The sequence below is a fragment of the Galeopterus variegatus genome, unplaced genomic scaffold (assembly GCF_000696425.1).
Source record: "Galeopterus variegatus unplaced genomic scaffold, G_variegatus-3.0.2 Scaffold225, whole genome shotgun sequence".
NCBI lineage: Eukaryota > Metazoa > Chordata > Mammalia > Dermoptera > Cynocephalidae > Galeopterus > Galeopterus variegatus.
The window spans coordinates 691,778-710,788 of NW_007726336.1; the positions used below are offsets into that span (position 1 = coordinate 691,778).

The 19,011-nt window shown below is 48.0% G+C and overlaps 1 protein-coding gene across 1 annotated transcript in view; it reads right to left on the minus strand.

The window, feature by feature from the left end:
* Positions 1-1,015: 1,015 nt before the first annotated feature.
* The window catches only part of SYK (spleen tyrosine kinase), a 52,923-nt gene continuing 34,927 nt past the window's right edge, over positions 1,016-19,011 (minus strand). The window contains exons 7-13 of the mRNA XM_008566155.1: positions 16,709-16,796; positions 16,149-16,326; positions 12,219-12,428; positions 11,092-11,281; positions 6,995-7,135; positions 6,289-6,401; positions 1,016-1,236 (exon numbers count right to left, since the gene is read on the minus strand). Of these exons, the coding sequence (XP_008564377.1) occupies positions 1,164-1,236; positions 6,289-6,401; positions 6,995-7,135; positions 11,092-11,281; positions 12,219-12,428; positions 16,149-16,326; positions 16,709-16,796 (993 nt within the window). The 3' untranslated portion in view covers positions 1,016-1,163. The remainder of the gene's footprint in view (positions 1,237-6,288; positions 6,402-6,994; positions 7,136-11,091; positions 11,282-12,218; positions 12,429-16,148; positions 16,327-16,708; positions 16,797-19,011) is intronic.

A 19,011-nucleotide genomic window follows, 5' to 3' on the forward strand; every position in this document is an offset into this window, starting at 1 on the left:
TAAATATCTCCTTAACTGAAGGGCCACAGCACAATGGCCATCAGTGGGTGATGACTCATATAAGACCAAACATAAAGTCAAAAATTAGCTAAGATTAGGGAACTAGAACACAACTTTCAGGTCTCACGTCTTCAACCCAAAGTCACGCTCAGTAAGGCCTATTTGTGGGCAGGGTCAAGGTCTTTGGCTTTATTATGAATTAATACGTTCTTTAGAAAAGCCTCTTTAGGTGGCGTTGGTCACCACAGTTGCCCTCCATCACAGACACAGAAAACGACGGGGGAGATCTGGCTGCAGAGGAGAGGAGGCCTGGACCAGGCTGAGGCACTCAGGTCCTCGGGCTCAGGATGACAGGCATCCTGGTGTCCCCGTGTGGCGGCACGCAGGACTTCACTAGTCCCCACACACGTGCCGTCTTCATGAGAGGCTGGAGGACGAGGATTCCAGGCGGAGGGTGGGCCAGGCTGGCTCCCTCACGGTCCTCGTCTTCCATGTAGCTGTCGGTCTTCTGTCTCATGACACAGACGACAAAAGCAGTCTCTAGGTACTCTTTTCCCCCTAACTGGCAACAGGCTTAGAAACCACACTGGTCAAGCTTGATTTTTGTGTTTTTTAAATTTATTTTTTATTTAAGCCTCAAAGCACTTTTATCGTCAGGAAAGCTTTTCGGTGGCCAGGGATCACAGCCACGTTGTAGGGGCAGCCGATTCCTCTGTCCTCCCCTCCCAGGCTGCACTTCAGGAGTCATGTGCTAACTGCACCCTTGGGCACTTTGGAGTTGCCAGATTGGGCGGGAGCACCCCAGCCTCCAGGCAACGCCTCCTGGCAACGCCTCCGGGCCTGCTGGGTGTTCCAATGCGGCCCAGGACCAGAGAGCTGGAAACACACAGAAGGAAGCCGGGAACAGATGCTAAAAGTAACTTGCCATGAAAACCACGCGGGCAGGAGAAGCGGACGCATCCAGTGGGCTCGTGTGATCCTCCTGTCTCTCCTGGGGACTCGGCCGTCTTCGTGGAGGGCATGTCCCAGCACAGCTCTAGGCCACAGTCACGGGCGTTTTCCCCCGGGCAGAGGACTGGAAACGCTGAAAGTCGATTCACCTGGACGCCTCTTCCTGCGGCTGCTCGTCTGCCCAGCGGCGGCCCCAGACAGGCGCGGGGCTGTCAGTTCACCACGTCGTAGTAGTAGTTGCGCAGGCGCAGCTCCACCGCCGCAAACCCCGGCCTCTTCTCCACCCTGGAAAGGGAGCAGACGCGTCACTGGTCAGTGAGCTGGTGAGAAGCGCCCCTGGCAGCGGGGCCTGTGCAGGCGGAGCGAGCGGCTCGCCCCATGCTGGCTCGCCCTGGGCCTGCAGCTCACAGCCTCACCCGGCCCAGCACCGGCCACCGAAGGCTCAGCCCAGCCCAGACCCACAGAAGCCAGACCTGCCCTTGAACCACCTCCACGGGGCTCATGTCCCCTCTTACTGGACACCACGTCCACGGGGCTCATGTCCCCTCTTACTGGACACCACCTCCACGGGGCTCATGTCCCCTCTTACTGGAAACCACCTCCACGGAGCTCATGTCCCCTCTTACTGGAAACCACCTCCACGGGGCTCATGTCCCCCTCTTGCGCTAGAACTCAGAACCTTTAACCCCAGGTCCAGACGCTGCCTCCTCATGACTCTAGCAAAACAGAACGCATCTGAAAGTACTGGGTTGGGCAATATATGGAACGTTTATTTCACGCTGGACTCATAATTCTGTTAAGAGAAAAAATATGGACAGAACTGATAACTCTCGCTCCTCACGCTCCAACCCGTGGCTCTGGATTTTCTGAAAATGGGCTGTTGATATGGCTGCTTATTAAAACTCAAAGCCTGTCATAGCAGAAGCAAAGAACCAGCCATTGTCTATTATAAATCACAGCACAGCAAGGCTTTGTAGTCCCTGCTGGCAAGTAAGGTACTGACTGATGTCAGCGAACCACAGGGAAAGCTTTGAACCATTTGCAATGTCTAAGCAAACATTCACAGACATCTCTGTTTTCTCTCACTTGGGCATGCTGCTCGGATCGTTTGGAAGGGATCATGTTTGCCTCCTCAGGGTTCCCTCACTGTGCTGAAAAGTCCCTCCAGGACCACACCCTGGAACTGACGACAAAGCCAAGCACCTTCCCAAGAACGTGGGGCAACAGCCCAGGCTACCTGACGAGCTCTAATGCTTCTGCATGCTTGCCAGCCCAGCACCACGAAATCTTTTTTTGCATTCAACTGTACCATATCGAACTATTTATGTTTGTTTATTTTTTTAAATATATTTATTTATTATTATTTTTTTTTAGCATTCTCAGATGTTGTTGTGGAGCAGTTCCGGGGGAAGGGGAGAGAGAGAGGGTAGAAGGAGGAAAGAGGGGGGTGCGGTCAAGGCCTGTGGCATGCCCTCGTTCCAGCAGGGGAGTTCAGGGTGCATGTGGCGGCAGCTCAGGCATGGCTGGGCTGGATGCAGACTTCAGGGGATCGTGACTGAGGCCCTCAGTTCCCCCCATACCGGAAGCCCTGGGCACATCCAACAGCCACTCAGTGGGGTGGTCGTTGCTGAGCTGGATGTAGACATCAGGAGGCATGGCTGAGGCCTGAAGTTCCCTCCCCACCTTCTTGGCTTGGGAGCTCAGGGCATTTCCACCAGCAGCTCAGTGGTCATCACTGGGCTGGATGTAGACATAAGGTGGGCACAGCTGAGGCCCTCAGCCTCTCACTACCCTGGCTTGGGGGCCCAGGGGGGCTTCTGGTCCTTCTAGGTTTTATAGGTGTTCTTTGGAGGTGTTAGACCTTTACTGGTTAATATCAACCTTTGTCTCTGGTCTGTGGGTGTTTTATTTTTTCTTTCAGTTCTGTGTTGGATTATTTGCTGTTCCCACCACTTAAACTCTGCACTGGAACTAATTTGTTGTCCTTTGCTTACTTCTAAAAATAGAGGAACTTCCTGTGGGAACCAGCACTTGAGCCCGGTGGTTGAGCTAAATTGCTGCTTTGCTGCTGATTCTCTGGGAAAGGCTTTTTGTGCAGCTCAGGCTTTAATTGTTGGCCTTGTAAGCACTTCCGGGTCTCAGGAGATCTGGTGCACCTGGGTTGTATGGAAACTCTGGTCTGGGCCTGAGTCCCTTCAGCAAACTGTACCCCCTATTCCTGCAGTTCTCTATTCCTGACCAGTCTCCACTGAGTGGGTCTGTGCTGATTGGGGGGCAGATCAGCTATCCATGCTGTCCCCAGGTGGCCTGTCTCCCCCACCCCCACACTCCAACACTTACTGTGTTGCCAGTCCCTTGTGATCACTCACTGACCTCTGCGTGGCTCCTTTTTTTCAATCGTCTGTGGCTCCTTGCTAGTATGTGGGTCCACAGGAACCCTGTTAGAGGTCTTGCTGGCCACTCTTCTCCCCTGCAGCCTCCAAGCAATTCCATCTGAAGGGCACAGCAGTGGCTTTTGCCAGCTCTTGCTCCGTGTGCTTAGCAGCTCCAGCCTTGAAGCAGCTGGGGCTCAAAATTGTTGGAAAGGTTTTTTCTTTCTCTCATCGTGGCTTCTCCTGCCTTCATGAGCTCCGTAGGTCTCTCCTCCTCTTCCCCTGAGCTCTAGTGGCCCCAGCTTGGCAGTCGTTGCTTTTAATAGTTGTAAATTGGTTGATTGTGGGAGAGGGTGACACTGGGGACCGTCTATTCCACCATCTTGGTTAGAAGTCCAAACTATGTATGTTTAAACAAAGTGTCTGAAATCTACCCCTGCCCCATGAGGTCACTACTGGAAATGCTTTAATCTTCATAAATACAGCTTTGTTGGAAAAAAATCAAAGTTTGATCAAGAGTTTTCATTTCTAATTTGGGGCATGGAGGTCATCGCTATCTCTGTTCAACTGATGTGTATACATAGCCTGGAGCTGACTCCCAGCTAACGAGGCAGAACTCACTGAAAAGCATTCTCAAGAGCGAGGCCAGGGGCTGGGACTGAAGGGAAGGCCATCGCCTGCCTGCAAACCTCACTCAGATTGAAACTCCATCTCCAGGTAGGAGAGTACATCTTGAAAGAACGTTCTCTCAGGTAGAGAAGATGGCTCTACTCTGCTGTGACTCCAGTGAACACCGAGAAGGGACTGTTTCCCCTTCATGTCTCTGCTGGTGGGTCATTTTGGAGCTAACAGCACTCAGACCTGCACGTCCATCTGGGGCAGAGGCAGGCACAGGGACGCACAAGGCACTAAGGTATTCCACAGCCCTCAGCGTGCCCCAGGAGCCAGCAGGAGACCGTGCCCCTGCAGCATCACTCCATGAATGGTTTATTCCTCACCAGCACCTCCCTCAACTCCCCAATCCTACCCTGAGCCCCCTCCCCTGCTTACCCACACTCCCGGCTGTTAAACATCCACTACAAAGAAGCAACAGCAGAAATAAACATATCAGCATTCACATTAAATGCAAAAACTAATTTTAACTCTCCCTCTGTGAGCTGATTTTAATTCCAGGCTTTTGCCTTTGTTTCAGAATGATTTAAGGTCCATTTACTCCTGAGGAAGTGAAAAATACCAAAGGAAGCTGCAGGCAGGATTACAGCACACTTCTAGGAAATGGTCACACCTCCACGCGTCAGGGGTTCCCCCTGCCAGGTGGGCTGTGCTGCTGCTCTGGGTCACTCGGACTCTGGGAATGAAATGCACTGAGGAGAGGCCTCTGGGAGCAGCTTCCTACCCAGGCTCTGCTCCGGATCTGGCTCCCAGCGAATCCTCACAACTGGCCAAGTCTCCAAATCCAGTGGAGTGTATGGTGAGGCACGGTGCCAACCAAAAGCAAAGCCTTCACAGTTCCCAGCAGCTCTGTGGATCTTTGGAACAGTGCTGCACACAAAAGCGTACATGCCTGCCCACCTGGACAGGCCCCTGGTTGGTCGCAGAGCAGTGGCTCCCGGCTCTGGACTTCATGCCACTTGGAGGTGCCACGAGCGAGGCAGCCAAGACAAGACCCTCAGCACATCACTGCAGGGGCTAATTTGTCTATCTCTCTCCTCCTTCATTTTCTAGTCCAGACCTTCAACTTCAACTTCAGAAATGGCTGGGCCCTACCTGCCAAAGGTTGTAATTATTGCAGTTTGGGCGCAGGGGGAATTAAGACCTCAAGGCATGGACACCATGAATAACACCCTCTCTTGCTGACACCCTGCCATTCCCTGAGCATTAACACTCAGGGTTAGAGCAGCTGCCCATGGCCCACACAGGCACTCTCGTACTGAAGATGCCACCCCAGGCCCTCTCCTGAATGATGTCAGCAGCTGGGACCAGGAACACATGCCCCCCGGTTAACCCTCCGCCCTGTGACTGCCCCCAGATGGCTCCTAGATAGAGTGAGATTCTTTACTTCCATACCCACTTATGGGGGTGGAATGGTGCTCCAGGATGTGGTGGGGGTCACAGAATCCCAAGTGGCATCTGCAGCATTGGGAATATCCCTCAGCTTTCAGCAGTTACAGCTGCTGTAACTGACCGTGAACCTGATTCTGCACATTGTTAAACGTGTGGCCCGGGTAACACTTGCTTCTGGTCAGACTGCACAGGGTTCTGTGTGTGCACTTCAGTGCCAGAGGTCCAGAGAAGGTGGCTGAGGGTCACCAAGGGATGGACTCCGGGCTGCTGAGCCCAGGCAAGGTCAAAGGCCGCGTCCCTAATTGTCAGGTGCAATGCATCTTCCTTTCCGGATGAGCTGCCCTGAACAACACCTGAGCACAAGGTCACGTGTACTTTAAAAGCATGAACAGCTCTGGGATCCACTAGGCAGTCAGGGTAGACTAGAGGCTACTGTTTCAAGGACTGAGTGGCTTCCAGGGAAGCGTCACCCTAGCCAGTCCACCTGTGGGCTGGCCACAAGCTACGGTCATACCTCACTGCCGAAGGTAATCAGGGACTTGGGAATGTCTAGCAGTCCCCCACTGAGTACCTCTACCGTCCTCTATTGCCAGCAATGATGGCTAGCAGCACACTCTTCCACACACCTCTGTGCTCTGACCGTGCCCCACCCCACCTTCTACACCGTCTGTATTTAAGCTTAGACACTAACCATCTAAACGTATTCTTCGGACTCTGGAGAACACAAGTGAATGGTCCAGGAAGCAAGATGTCTTGGAGCAGAGTCGAGCCCCATGCCACTGTTTATCAGAGGGGCACGCTCCTGATTCACAGAAAGACAGACTTTATGCCGCTTCTCAATGCCCAGCCCTGCCACCTGCCCCAGAGCACCGGGTAAAGGCAGGAAGCGTCGGGTACTCACTCGTATGTCCAGCACAGGTTCATCAGATCGTACATCTCCCTTGGACACCCCGGAGGGCACCCCATCCGCTCTCCTTTCTCCAGCATGGCAGTGACCTCACTTCCTTTCATTCCCTAAAACAGGAAACATGCACGTGAGCTTCGAGAACACAGTGCTGGCAAAACTAAGCAACAGAACCCCCTCCGAGACACCCAGGAGGTCACGTCGTCTAACTCCAATCTCATTAAGTACACAAAAGGAGAACCTAGTCGATGTTGATTGACGGTGCTAGGAGGAGGATGGGTCATCCTTGCAGAAGAGCTGCGGTGTGCAGAGGTGGGGGCTTTCGGGATTCCGACAGAGCCGTATCCCAGGATTTGTGCACTTTTCGGCATATATATCTTGATAGAAATAATCTGAAAACTGTACCTGAGCTACAAATTTGATACTGAAAATAGTTATTATTTCTGTTCCACCTCAAAGGATGATCTGGGTATAGACTTTACGCATGTGTAGTAATACACAGTGGGAAAAACAAGTATTGTTCAATCAGCACACTTTTTCACTTCAGTATAAACTGGGTCATCTTAACTGCCTGCTGTCAAAAGATAATAAAAGACTCGGAGAGGGTGCCCAGATCTGATGCTTTTCAGGTGCAGGTAAAGAGGATCGGTGCCTATCTGTTCTCATGGCCACACAGTCAGGAAACAAAGCAGGGGTGGCTCACTCGATACGGCTTCTGCCCGTAGGAAAATGCCTCCCACATGAGCACGCCGAAGCTCCAGACGTCGCTCTTGCTGGAGAACTTGTAGTAGTTGATGCATTCCGGGGCGTACCACTTCACGGGCCACTTCCCGTGAGTCTGGGCCTGTAAATGAAGCAGGTGGAAACGTTCTGTTAAGAATAAAATTGTGTCCACCCATGTCCATAGCAGCTCTGCTCCCAATTGCTAAAACACAGAAGCAACCCAGGTGTCCATCAACAGGTGCGTGCATAAAAAAATGTGGTCTATCCAGACAATGCAACATCACTCAGCCCTTAAAAGGCAGGAAATTCTGACACATGCTACAACGTGGCTGAACCTTGAAGACATCATGCTGAGTCATCAAAGGACAAACGCTGCGTGACTCCACTCAGATTCATGAGACAGAAAGTAGAATAGTGGGCTGGGGGCTGGGGGAGCTGTTGGTTAATGGGGACAGAGGTTATGCTGCACAGAACGAAAAGAGCTCTGGAGACTGGCTGCACCACAATGTGAATGTACTTCACGCTACTAACTGCACGCTTAAAAATGATTAAAATGGCTAGTTTAATGTTATGTGTATTTTACCACAATTTAAAAAGAGGATAAAATCATGGCCCACAGAATGCCGTGTGTGTATGTGTGTGTTTATTTGGTCTGAATTTAAAACACACTATTAAATCCCCAAATCTTAAGCACTATTTTTAAGATTTAAAGAACATTTTTAAGAGTCAGGCCAAGCTGCTTGCATCTTTCGGTCATTCTCACTCATGTCGTGCTCCGGCCACACGGGCCTCGTGGAGCCGCAGGTGGAGGAGGCGCGGACAGTGCATCTCGCAGCGCACTGAGCGCACGCAGCTGTCCGCCAGCACAGTCCACCGCTGCTGTGGCCTTGTCTGTGGTTTTAAGCCAATGCTAACTATTTGCTAGTATCACTTTTAAAATGCTCCAAACTTTCTAATTTCCTAATTTAAAAAAGCAAGTGGGAGCAAAGAGATCACAACTGTGTGGGGTGAAGCTCCCTTAGTGTCTGGGACTCAGGGTCTGTGTGGCCCCAGCCTCCCGCCCACACCACCCTCCACCCGTGTGCAGTCTCCTGGGGTGGGAAGGACGTGATTTCAGTGAAAACTGACTTCGTTGCACTGTGGTGGGTCACGAGGAGAAATTTGGGACATCCATCTGGAGATCCCAACACAGCTCTAAATGACACGCTGATCACACAGTCATGTGATGTGTTCCTCAAAAGTCATGAGCAGCAGAGGCATGTGTGTTATTTCAAGCTTATTCTGAATTTTGCACTGATAAAATGAAAACCTTTGACAAATCCTAAATATGCTAAAAAGCTGGTCTCTTTCTTCCACCGACTCCAGCTCCTCCTTTATGGAGGCAACCACTTGTGATAATCTTCTTGTACCCTCCAGAACAACCTAGACACAAGCGTGCATCCGTAACACATACTTTATTTTTGGTACTAACACTGGGGTATCTGCTTTTGCCCTTTGCTTGTTAACTTTTGCACTTAGCCCTGTGCTGTGGACGCAGTTCTCCATTAGCATGTGCCACTGCAGCCACTTTTAGAAGAGCTGGTGCCTCGTGTGACTGCAGGACTGAGCCACCCAGGCTCCCATGCAAGGCCGGGAGGTTGTTTCCAGATGTGTGCTGTTGGAGATCATGCTGGAATGAGCTCTGTGACTGCGTGTGTCTGTCCTGGTGAGGAGCTGCCGTATCGAGGGCACCTGTGCTTACAGCCGCGATGCTGCCCCAACCCCACTGCTGTGCACACTCCTGCAGGGTGGTGCTCGCTGGCTTCCGTGGTTACCATTCCTCTTTCATCTTGATTGACTCTTTAGTCTTTCCCATTTCACTTTGTTTTCTTAAAGTAAACCCTCCTTGTCACTGTCTTTTCAGTAATGTGTGAGATCTTTTTGGTGCTTCTAATGTGGCTTTTATTTCTGTGATGGATTTCTTTTCACTGATTTTCAGAGATCTTCTGGTTTACTTCCTAGTGGTATTTGTTTAATACCTGTGGCAGTTTCACAATTGGCCCCCAAATTCTTTGACACTCCTCCTCTCAAGGATGGGGTCTGTCCACCCTTCGGACCCCGAGGCAGTCTCTGGGCTCAGCCTTCGGAGCCTGGCAGCCCCAGAACTCAGCACCATGCTGTAAGGAAGCCCAGGGGCCACAAGGAGAGGCCACATGCAGGTGTGTGGCTGACAGCCCAGGGGTGTCCCAGACCTTAGGCCATGTCCAGTCAGTCACCAGCTGTGTAAGTGAGCAGAGAGGAAATGGATCCTTCTGCCCCCGTGAGTCCCTTCCTGAGTCACTGTATGGAGCAGAGATGTACCGTCCACACCAAGCCCTGCCCACCCTGTGGAACTGTGAGTACTCAGGGGCTTGGTGGTGTGTAGGGACTAAGTTTGAGGACAGTTTGTCATGTGGTGGTAAGTAAAGGGAGCAGCACTTACATTCAACCTCTCGGTCTCCTCTTTGAGTCAATGCTTCAGACAGCCTGTCTTCTCCCTTAAAAGGTCATGGTGATGGGAAGTGCATTTTGGGTTTGCAGCAGCCTTCTCCTGCTCGGCTCTGTCCCTGCAGCCTCTGCATGGGATGGCCCACCTCTGAGGGGCTTCCCTCTGCGACAGCTACTTAGGAAGGATGGAGTAGGAGGGGCTGTGGCGGGAGCAGAGCACTTGTCGGCCTGTGCCTGCTGCTTCCTCTCTGGGCCTTTGTACTCCCCAGCGTGATGTCTGTCTGCCTGCAAGGGGGCTCACTTCCTGTCTCTCATCCTTCACTCTGTCCCTTAGCTGCTGGAGATCCGCAGCTGCCTCTCACAGAGGGGGTGGGAAAGTGGGCATCGTCACTTAGGCGGCTTCTCTGACCACTGCCAGGTGCAGAACCCAGGCACCATTCCATAGCCCCTGCACTCACCCCATCCCACCGCTCACAGGTCGGGCCTTCGGGGTGCAGCAGCCATTTCTGAGGCCTCTGGACATTACAGGAGACCTGCAGAGCTGCAGATCTGCCACTGGCATTCTCCACTGTCTGGGTTCCAATCCCACTACGTTTCCATCGGGTCCAGGCAGACCCTAGGTATACACTGTGGTTGACTTCAAATAAAGATGAGACTTTTTCTTATCTTTTACCCCTTCTTTTAGTTGTTATCAGTTCATTTGAGGGTTCAAAGAAGGGTAACAGATAGGGGACACGTCAGCCAGTGCAGTTGGTCACTGTGAAATTATTTTTTAGGAAGTCCACATTTGTGTCCAGGACTGGTTTCCACTTTATGTTTTATTGAAGGTCCATCCCTATTTCTTCATCATTTCTGCCTTAACTAACTCATGGGCATATTTCTTTTCTAGCCTCATTCACATGACCACCTTGATCTCTTCTTTCCAGAATTACATTTTTTTTTACACTTCAGTTCCCCTGGATAGCAATTAAACTAATAGAAGAATTTCCACATATTTAGTGGCATGGACCCCTAATCTCATAGTGGAAGTAGATGATGGATTTATTGGTAGTTCTCACCTTCATTTTCTGATATTTGCGGGCACAGATAGGTGCCCATCGAAAGGTTATTCTGGAGTAGATCCAAACTACATGCTGAGGCACAGTGTCCACAGATGTTATTAGATGTTCTACTGGGAAAGGGTTCCATGGGTGAACTAGGTCTGAGAAACACAGCAAAGCAAACGCTCTGCTGAGATTCACAGTGTCGATGAGCATGAAAAGGGTTCTGGGAAATCCCGCAAGAATCAACCTGTCCAACCCATGTTTTCCAAAGTAATTTAACGAAGGAATCCCATTCCTTTTTTCAGATGAATCATTTAATACCTGATTCCCTGTTCTTCCATGGAACATAATTTGGAAGATACTATTCTAAGTAAATCTCAAGGTGTGACATATTAGTGTATTTTTGCTTTTTAAACAATGGCATCACAGCTTGACAAGAACATATTTTACATAGTTATTTTTAACCTGTGAAATCTCTTCTTGAAACCTTGCCATAATAAAATAAACATACACTTGCCTTTCATTTTTTACTACCTGCTGCCCTGAGTATTAGCTAAGTTGTTCCTACCTTGTAGTAGTTTTCATCAGCACCAAGTGCTTTGGAAAGTCCAAAATCACTGATCTTGGCATAATGTTGAGTAACCAGCAATACATTTCTTGCAGCCAGATCCCTGTGCACAAAATTGCTCTCTTCCAAATACTTCATTCCCATGGAAACCTGATGAACCAGCTCTATGATGTTCTTATCCTTGACATGCCTGAAAACCACAAGGGTGTCATTAGTGGTAGTGGACTGTGGTCCATCTCAAAACAAACAGCCCCACTCCTCGTGCAGACAGAAGATGAACCCGCTCATTCCCTATTCTTCTGAAACAGCTAGACTTGGGAGCGGCATCAAATAACCGTGCTAACTTGGGGCTCTTCAAGACTGAGTGCCACTCTCCTGTGTTCAACAGGCTCGATTTTCCCGGTGTGCTTTGAATTGCATGAGCAGCAGAATAACAGAGTGGTCATTCCCAGCTCAGAGACACCAGGCTCCAGTTCAAAACCTTGTTCCAGTATTGAACAGGTAACAAAACCAATCCTGAGTCTCAGTGTCTTACCCGTAAAGAAGGGGTAACAACACCTCCCTTCTATGGAGACTAAAGAGACAATCTAAATAAAGTGCAAACATAACGCAGCAGATGGGACGAGCTATTGGGTGGCTACTCTTCTGTCTTATTCCAAGTGTTTCCTCCATCTCAGCAACAGCTTCACACGGGACAACCTGAGTCCTCCGCTGACTGGTGTCATCAATGAACAGCGGATATTTTCAGGAGTAAATATTCGTGGGAACTGAGAGGCCAGCCAGACATAGAGGACATAACTGTTACCCCTTAGAAAATGTTTACTTTAAATGTTTCTTTAAAAAGACCGTGCTCTGCCTAGTGAGGGGAGATTTCTTATCAAGATGATCTGAGGCTGATTGTCCCACTGGGCCAACCGGGAGTGAGAAAGGACGAGAAGGAAGACACAATTGTAGGGTCGGAGTCTTCCCCTGAGCAGCGAGAGCTGTGAGAGCTGGATCCAAAGGCCGTGTCTGCCTCGTCCCTCTCTCGAGTTCCCTGAACATGGACCAGGCTGGGAAGGCGAGTAGGGTGGTGGGCCCGTCCCTCCCAGTGTGGCTACTGTGCCTGCTGGGCCACCCGGCGCTACCTGTTCTGCTGCAGGTACTTGTTGAGCGGCCCCAGCTCAGCCATCTCCATGACCAGCATCCAGGCCTCGGCCTCGCATATGCCGATCATGCGCACGATGTACGGGTTGTCCAGCTGCTGCATGACGTTGGCCTCCAGCAGCAGCTCGTCCTTCAGAGCGGGGTCGTTGGCCTCATTCTTCAGTATCTTCACGGCCACCGTTTTCACGCCTCTGCAAGACAAACCAGGACACAGAAGAAACTTGATCAAATGGCATCGTCTTCTGTAGACCATAATCCCAGTGCAGACGCAGTCTCCCAGAAATACCAGCCGCAGGATGGAAAGACGCCATCGGAAGCCCTGCACAGGAGAGTTGGCCTTCCAGCCACATTCCCTCACTTTACACACAAGGAGATGACACCCCGTTACTTAAAAAGAATGGCGGGGGTGGTGCTGAAGAAAAGCAAAAACTCTGAATTGTAGAATATTTAAATAACATTCAAATAGACCTCATCAACTGTGATATGCATGGATTCCTGTAACATCATGCGAGTTACCATCTCAGTTATTGGTATGAATGTAAATATAAAATTCCTTTAATATAGGTTGAAAATGAATTTCTGGGTGCACTATTAAAAAGCCTACATTGATAAAGTTCCTAGTTTAAAGAACACTTCTTTTTCCCCAACTGAGCTTTGTTAATTTTAAGCAAGCCTCAACAAGTTTGCAAAAAAACGGATTTTTCATTTTCTCATAAAAACATCATATAGGGGCCGGCCCGGTGGCGCACAGCGATAGTGCGCCGCTTGGGAAGCGCGGTGGCGCTCCCGCCGAGGGTTCGGATCCCACATACAGACCGGTTCCCACTCACTGGCTGAGCGAGGCGCGGGAGCAACGCCGAGGGTTGCGATCCCGTTGCCGGTCCCAGTCCGGTGCGGGGGCGACACTGAGGGTTGCAATCCGTTGCCGGACATGGAAAAATACAAAAAAAACCCCATCATATAGATCATGTTGAACTCTTGAAAATATTCTGAAATGATGGGGCTTAAAGAAATGAATGGAACTTAACAATGTGTGATTTGAAAAACTGCATCTCTCTGCAATGCAATTCTCACATACGTGGAAAGTGCACCTCTTCTGTTGAACTCCCAAACTAGAGACTAAAAACAGAAGTGTCCAATAAAATAGGTACAATAAGAGAACGGCAGAATGTGTCTGCCACACGTACAGGAAGGCAGACACGGCTTCCGTGGATGTTACTAACTGAACACACGCTGTGGCTCCTGCACAGAGGGAGAGTCAGGCCTTCGTGCAGGTGTTCTCGTCCCTATCAGTAGACACTTCACGGTTTTCCCTTATACATTTGGGCCACTGTCCGTGTGGAACTGATTTTGCGTATGGTGTGAGGCAGGGGTCAAAATTAAGAAGTAAAAACCTTATGATTCTTTCAGACATTTAAGGAAAAATAACATCCACAAACGCTTCTCGAAAAACAGAAGAAGAAGGAAATTTCCCAACTCATTTTACGAATGCCAGCATTACCCTGATGCCAAAACCAGGTAAACTACCAGAAAACAATTGACTGCTATACCTTATGAACATAGATGTAAAAATTCTAAGAGAAATATTAGTAAATTAAATTCAGCGATTTATGAAAAAAGATATAATGAATTATGGACAAGATGGGCATATTCCAGGAATGCAAGCTGAATTTAACATTTGATAATCAATCAGTGTAATTCATGGCATAAACACAATAAAGAAAAAAAGATACAGTGATCTGAGTGGAGGGGAAAAAAGTATTCAACAAAACTTAACACATGTTTGTGATTTAAATATCTCTCAGAAAAGTAGAGTAAAAGGAAACTTCTTTAATCTGCTAGAGAGCAGCTGCAAACCCACAGCTGACACCACACTTGATGATGAAATATTGAACGTTTTCACTCTGAATCAGGAACGAGGCTACTGACCCTTTTTTTTTTTTTTTCCCTTATTGTCTTTTTTTACTGACCGGTAACGGGATCACACACCACAACCTTCGGTGTCATGCCTGTACCGGGGACCGGCAACGGGATCGCAACCCTCAGTGTCGCGCCTGCACCGCGCTCAGCCAGCGAGCGGGAACCGGTCTCCACATGGGATCCGAACCCTCGGCAGGAGCGCTGCCGCGCTCCCAAGAGGCGCACTCTCCAGTGCGCCACCGGGCCGGCCCGCTACTGACCCTTTTATTCCACATGGCACCACGGTTCCTAGCTGATACAGTAAGGCAAGGAAAAAATTTTAAAAAACATAAGGATCAAATAAGATGTATATATATAAAACTGTCATTCGCAGACAACACGTTTTTTCGGTCGAAGAACACCTAGGTAAACTACTAGAAATAACAAGTGAGAAACACCAAAGAGAATTCAGCAATGTTGCTGGTTGTCAGGCCCATATAAAAATCAATCATATTTTCATATACAAGTGACGTCAGGGATTAGGAAATAAATTTTTTTAAATGATACCATATATTAACATCAAAAGTACTAAAAACCTGGGCCGAGCCCGTGGCGCACTCAGGAGAGTGCGGCGCTGGGAGCGCAGCAGCGCTCCCGCCATGGGTTCGGATCCTATATAGGGACGACTGGTGTGCTCACAGGGCTCACTGGCTTTTTGTCCAAAAAGGACAAAAAAAAAAAAAAAAAAAAAAGTACTAAATACCTAAGAACGAATCTAACAAAAGTTGTCAAGACCTCTACACAGAAGACTAAAAAACCAGAAGATTTCGAAGACCTAAATAAATGGAGGTGTGGGCCATGTTTGTGGAGGGGAAGACTCAATATTGTAAAGTCATCATTTTGCCCCAAATTGACCTAAACGGCTTCTCCTCTTCCCAAGCCCTCTCGTTAAAATTATGTATCCATATTCATATCTATGTTAATTCACATACTTAAGAAAAGATTTAAATATCACAAATTTTCACAAACTAGAAATTGCATGCCGTGATACAGGAAAATTTAAATTCATTTTACAAAATAACTACGAGATACTTACATACATTTTAAGATAAGCATCACAGCCAGGTCAGTGTGTGTGGAGGGGGTATACACACGTGCGTGCTCGGGCACGTTTGGAAGGGGCAGCCTTAAAGCCAGAGTTTCTGTGTATATTTTTGACTATATTTTTGACTCTTAAATTATGTGAAGTATCTACTCATAAATTTTCTTTTTTCACAAAAAAGCCTTGAATTTAAAATAACGTGAAACAACTAAATACAACCATGTCCATAGTAGCATCGTACCAATTCAGAGAGGGTTTGTGTTGAAGGACTTTAGAAACAGTACTTTTGCTGAACATTCTGCATGGAATACCTTCTAAAGACCAAATGAAATACGAAGATATTTTAGAAACTTAGCAATTTTAACTTGTATAATACGCATTGTTATTTGAAATTATAGGATAAAGCAAATCAGTAATTATACTAATGATATTTGTAATAAAGAATTTTCTGGGTAAGATAAATGAGACACAATTATAAAATGAAAGAAAATAAGTGAAAACATTACTGTTATCATTGAACATTTCATTTTAATTAAATAATATGTATACGTGTGTGTATGTAAAGATCCAAAAAATATACACTCTAAGGTAAGTAAACAGTAGCGGTGCTTGGGTGGTACAAATACAGCGTTTTTATTTTCCTACATTTTTGCTTATTTTGATTTACTAATTTTCTATCAGGCATATGTAATATGCACTTCATTTAAACTAATATACTTAGTTATTACATCCACGGTTAATATCCACAATGGATACTTTCATTACACTTGTACCAGAAACTAACAAAAATTACAATGTTAATCTGAAAGGACTCGGCCATGCTAGGTTAAATGAACGTTAAATGTATTCCCAGCAGCTCCTAACATGTAACCATGCGAGGACGAGAGCAGGACAGTGCAAAGCAACTTACTTCTTCATTTGGTAGTAGCCTTTCTTCACAGTCCCAAAGTTCCCAGAGCCCAGCTCTTTGTCTTCCAGAGTCAGCAGCTGTCGGTCCAGGTAGACCTCCTTGGGCCTGATCTCCTCGGGGTCGGCGTAGGGGCTCTCGTACACTTCGGTGTCCATGGGCAAGGCTTCTCTCTGGGGGTCTGCAGCACAGTCGAGAGACACACCCCGGGGCTGGACCCCTTGCGAAGCCTTGTCTCTCCAAGAACATGCTCTTCATAGAAATACAAACTTAGAGTGGTACCAGCAGCGCAGGAGAAGAGAAAGTCTCAAGAAGCAGCGTAGACTTTCAACACTGCCAATTAGTTGAGAGGAAAGTAGTAAAAGACTATTTCACTCAACAGAACTGCCACTGTTCATGAACCTGTGACGTCTGCCACCTGCCACTGGACTACAGAGCTGCTTAGCAATAGGTGACCATTGCTGTAAAGTGGGGTGAATTCGTGAGCCGACTGCACACACTTACAATGACCTTGCACTCGGCCCGGCTCTCGAACGTCCCGTGAATGCAAGCGTGTCTCTTACCTCTCTCCGCCGCCCAGGGACCTACTTCTGGCTCATATGGATTGAAAGACGCGGTGCTCTCTGGCCGGTTCCCTTGGGAAGGGGAGGTCTAAAGCACAGCAATGACAACAGGTCATTTTTCTTCACTGATACACTGTTGAGTTGATCTGTGTAATGATTTTTATTTTCAAACAATCACATGCTAACTTATGCAGGGAAGACAAGGAAAGAATTAGGGAGAAAGATAAGGAAGAAAAAAAGTTCATCTCATTCTTTGGGCAACCATTTGGATCCTGTGAGGACCGAGTGAAACTCCTGCTACTACCACTGCGGGGCCCGCCAGGGTGTGCGAGGGTGGGGACAGTCACTCCACTTGCTCAGGTGTAATTCCCTCCCCACTTTGCGCCCTCTCGCAGCCTCCTTCCTCCTGCCAAGAGATGCTGAGCATTTTCCTGTTCCTTTGGATTCATTTTCCTCCTTAACTCTTTCTCTTCACTTTTACATTATATGGAAATTATCTCAAAAGGTCAATTAAATACACACCAGCTGCTCCCACCTACGTCCCAACTCCAAAGCATGTAAGCATTCCTACTTGCCACCTGCACCGCTATCTAGCAAAATTTGGGTGATGCCAGACGGTAGCACCGCCCAGTGAGCTGCAGGTCCCCAAGAGGAAGGCTGGCTGCCACCAACCCAGGCCACAGTGGCGCTTCCTGTGAGACGGGGCATCCTCCTTGCTCACCTGAAGGAAGGCACCTCTTCCCTGTACCCACGGCAGGTAACTGGAGCGTATCTGAAACAAAGCTTTGCTGGCTGGTATTGACGGGCAGCCTTCCCTCTTACTTAATTAACATCAACCTGCATCATGAGATAACTGGAAAGAAGTCCGCTCCTTATATTCCTAAGGAATCTTCCTTTCGAAAGTCTTTGAGTTTTCCTGACCCACCCTCACTCCGAATTTATAACAGGGTTATTACTACTAAATTTAGTTCACAGGAAAACCACAATTGAAACCCAGTCTTTGGGGGGTGTGTGTGAGTTGAGTAGCAATTTTATGTACCCATTTACTTTACCAGTGTCCAAACAGTGGCCACAAAGAAATGAGATACTGCCAGATTTTGGAGAAATTTAAAGAAACAGAGACATCAAGCTTTACATTACACAGACACTTATCACGGTACACAATGAACCCTTGTCTGCCTTACTGATGGACTAAAAGTCTAATAATGAAGTCACAGTGTGCCACTGCTGCCACCTGGCCACCTGTCTCCAAACATCTTGACTTCCTCCCACGCTGTCGGCTGAGCGTCTCTGGGGCAGGTGCTGCACACAGGGGCAAGAGCCCTTTCAATGAGGTGAAAGTTCATCTGGCCTTATTTGTCAGTCACAGTGTGCCACTGCTGCCACCTGGCCACCTGTCTCCAAACATCTTGACTTCCTCCCACACTGTCGGCTGAGCGTCTCTGGGGCAGGTGCTGTACACAGGGGCAAGAGCCCTTTCAATGAGGTGAAAGGTCATCTGGCCTTATTTGTCCAAGGGATGCTGTTGGGTCCATTTACTTTCTCACAGACTATCTCGGCATTCTTATGGAACTGTTTAATGAAGTAACTCTGACATATCAAGCTTGAAATCAGAAGATAAGTTCCAGGGGACACAGACATTTGTGCACTGCATTAGTAGGTGTGCCATGTACACCGTTGGTGCTCAATGAAAACAAGCTGAACAAACGCATGATTGAATGAATGAATGAAAATTACTTAAATCACTTCTAAAATTTACGCATGATCACAGGACTATTGGATGTGCTGTGATCCACTTCTAATTTTCAATATAATTACCTTGTGTTGGGAGAACTGTTCTAGCAGTTACGAAGTTATTCCCAAGGTTTTCCATCCCCCCATGCCCCCACTCAGTCCCCTCCTACAGTCAAAAAACCTAGGCTGAAAGTAGTTTTTTAAAAAAACAAAGAAAAACAAGAAACCTCCCCCCCTCCCCAACAACAACAAAAAATAGTGACCTTCTCGGCAAGACTTGAATTTTATCTTAAAAACTTCATGCCAATGCTTTGTTTTATTCCATCAAATATTCTAATATGCCTTAATTTTAAGATTAGTACTTGGATTAAAAATGATACCCCCTTCAAAAAAAACCCAAAACCCCCAAAACAAAAGGGTCTTTCAGGGTAACAGTTACTATCATTTCAACTCCTTTGACTTTCCCTGCAGGTCGGAAAATCCTGAGATCCAAAGACAATACTTGAACAGACACAGAAGTAAAGGACGGATGCCCCAGGACAAAGCGTCAGGGACAAGGAGGAGTGAAC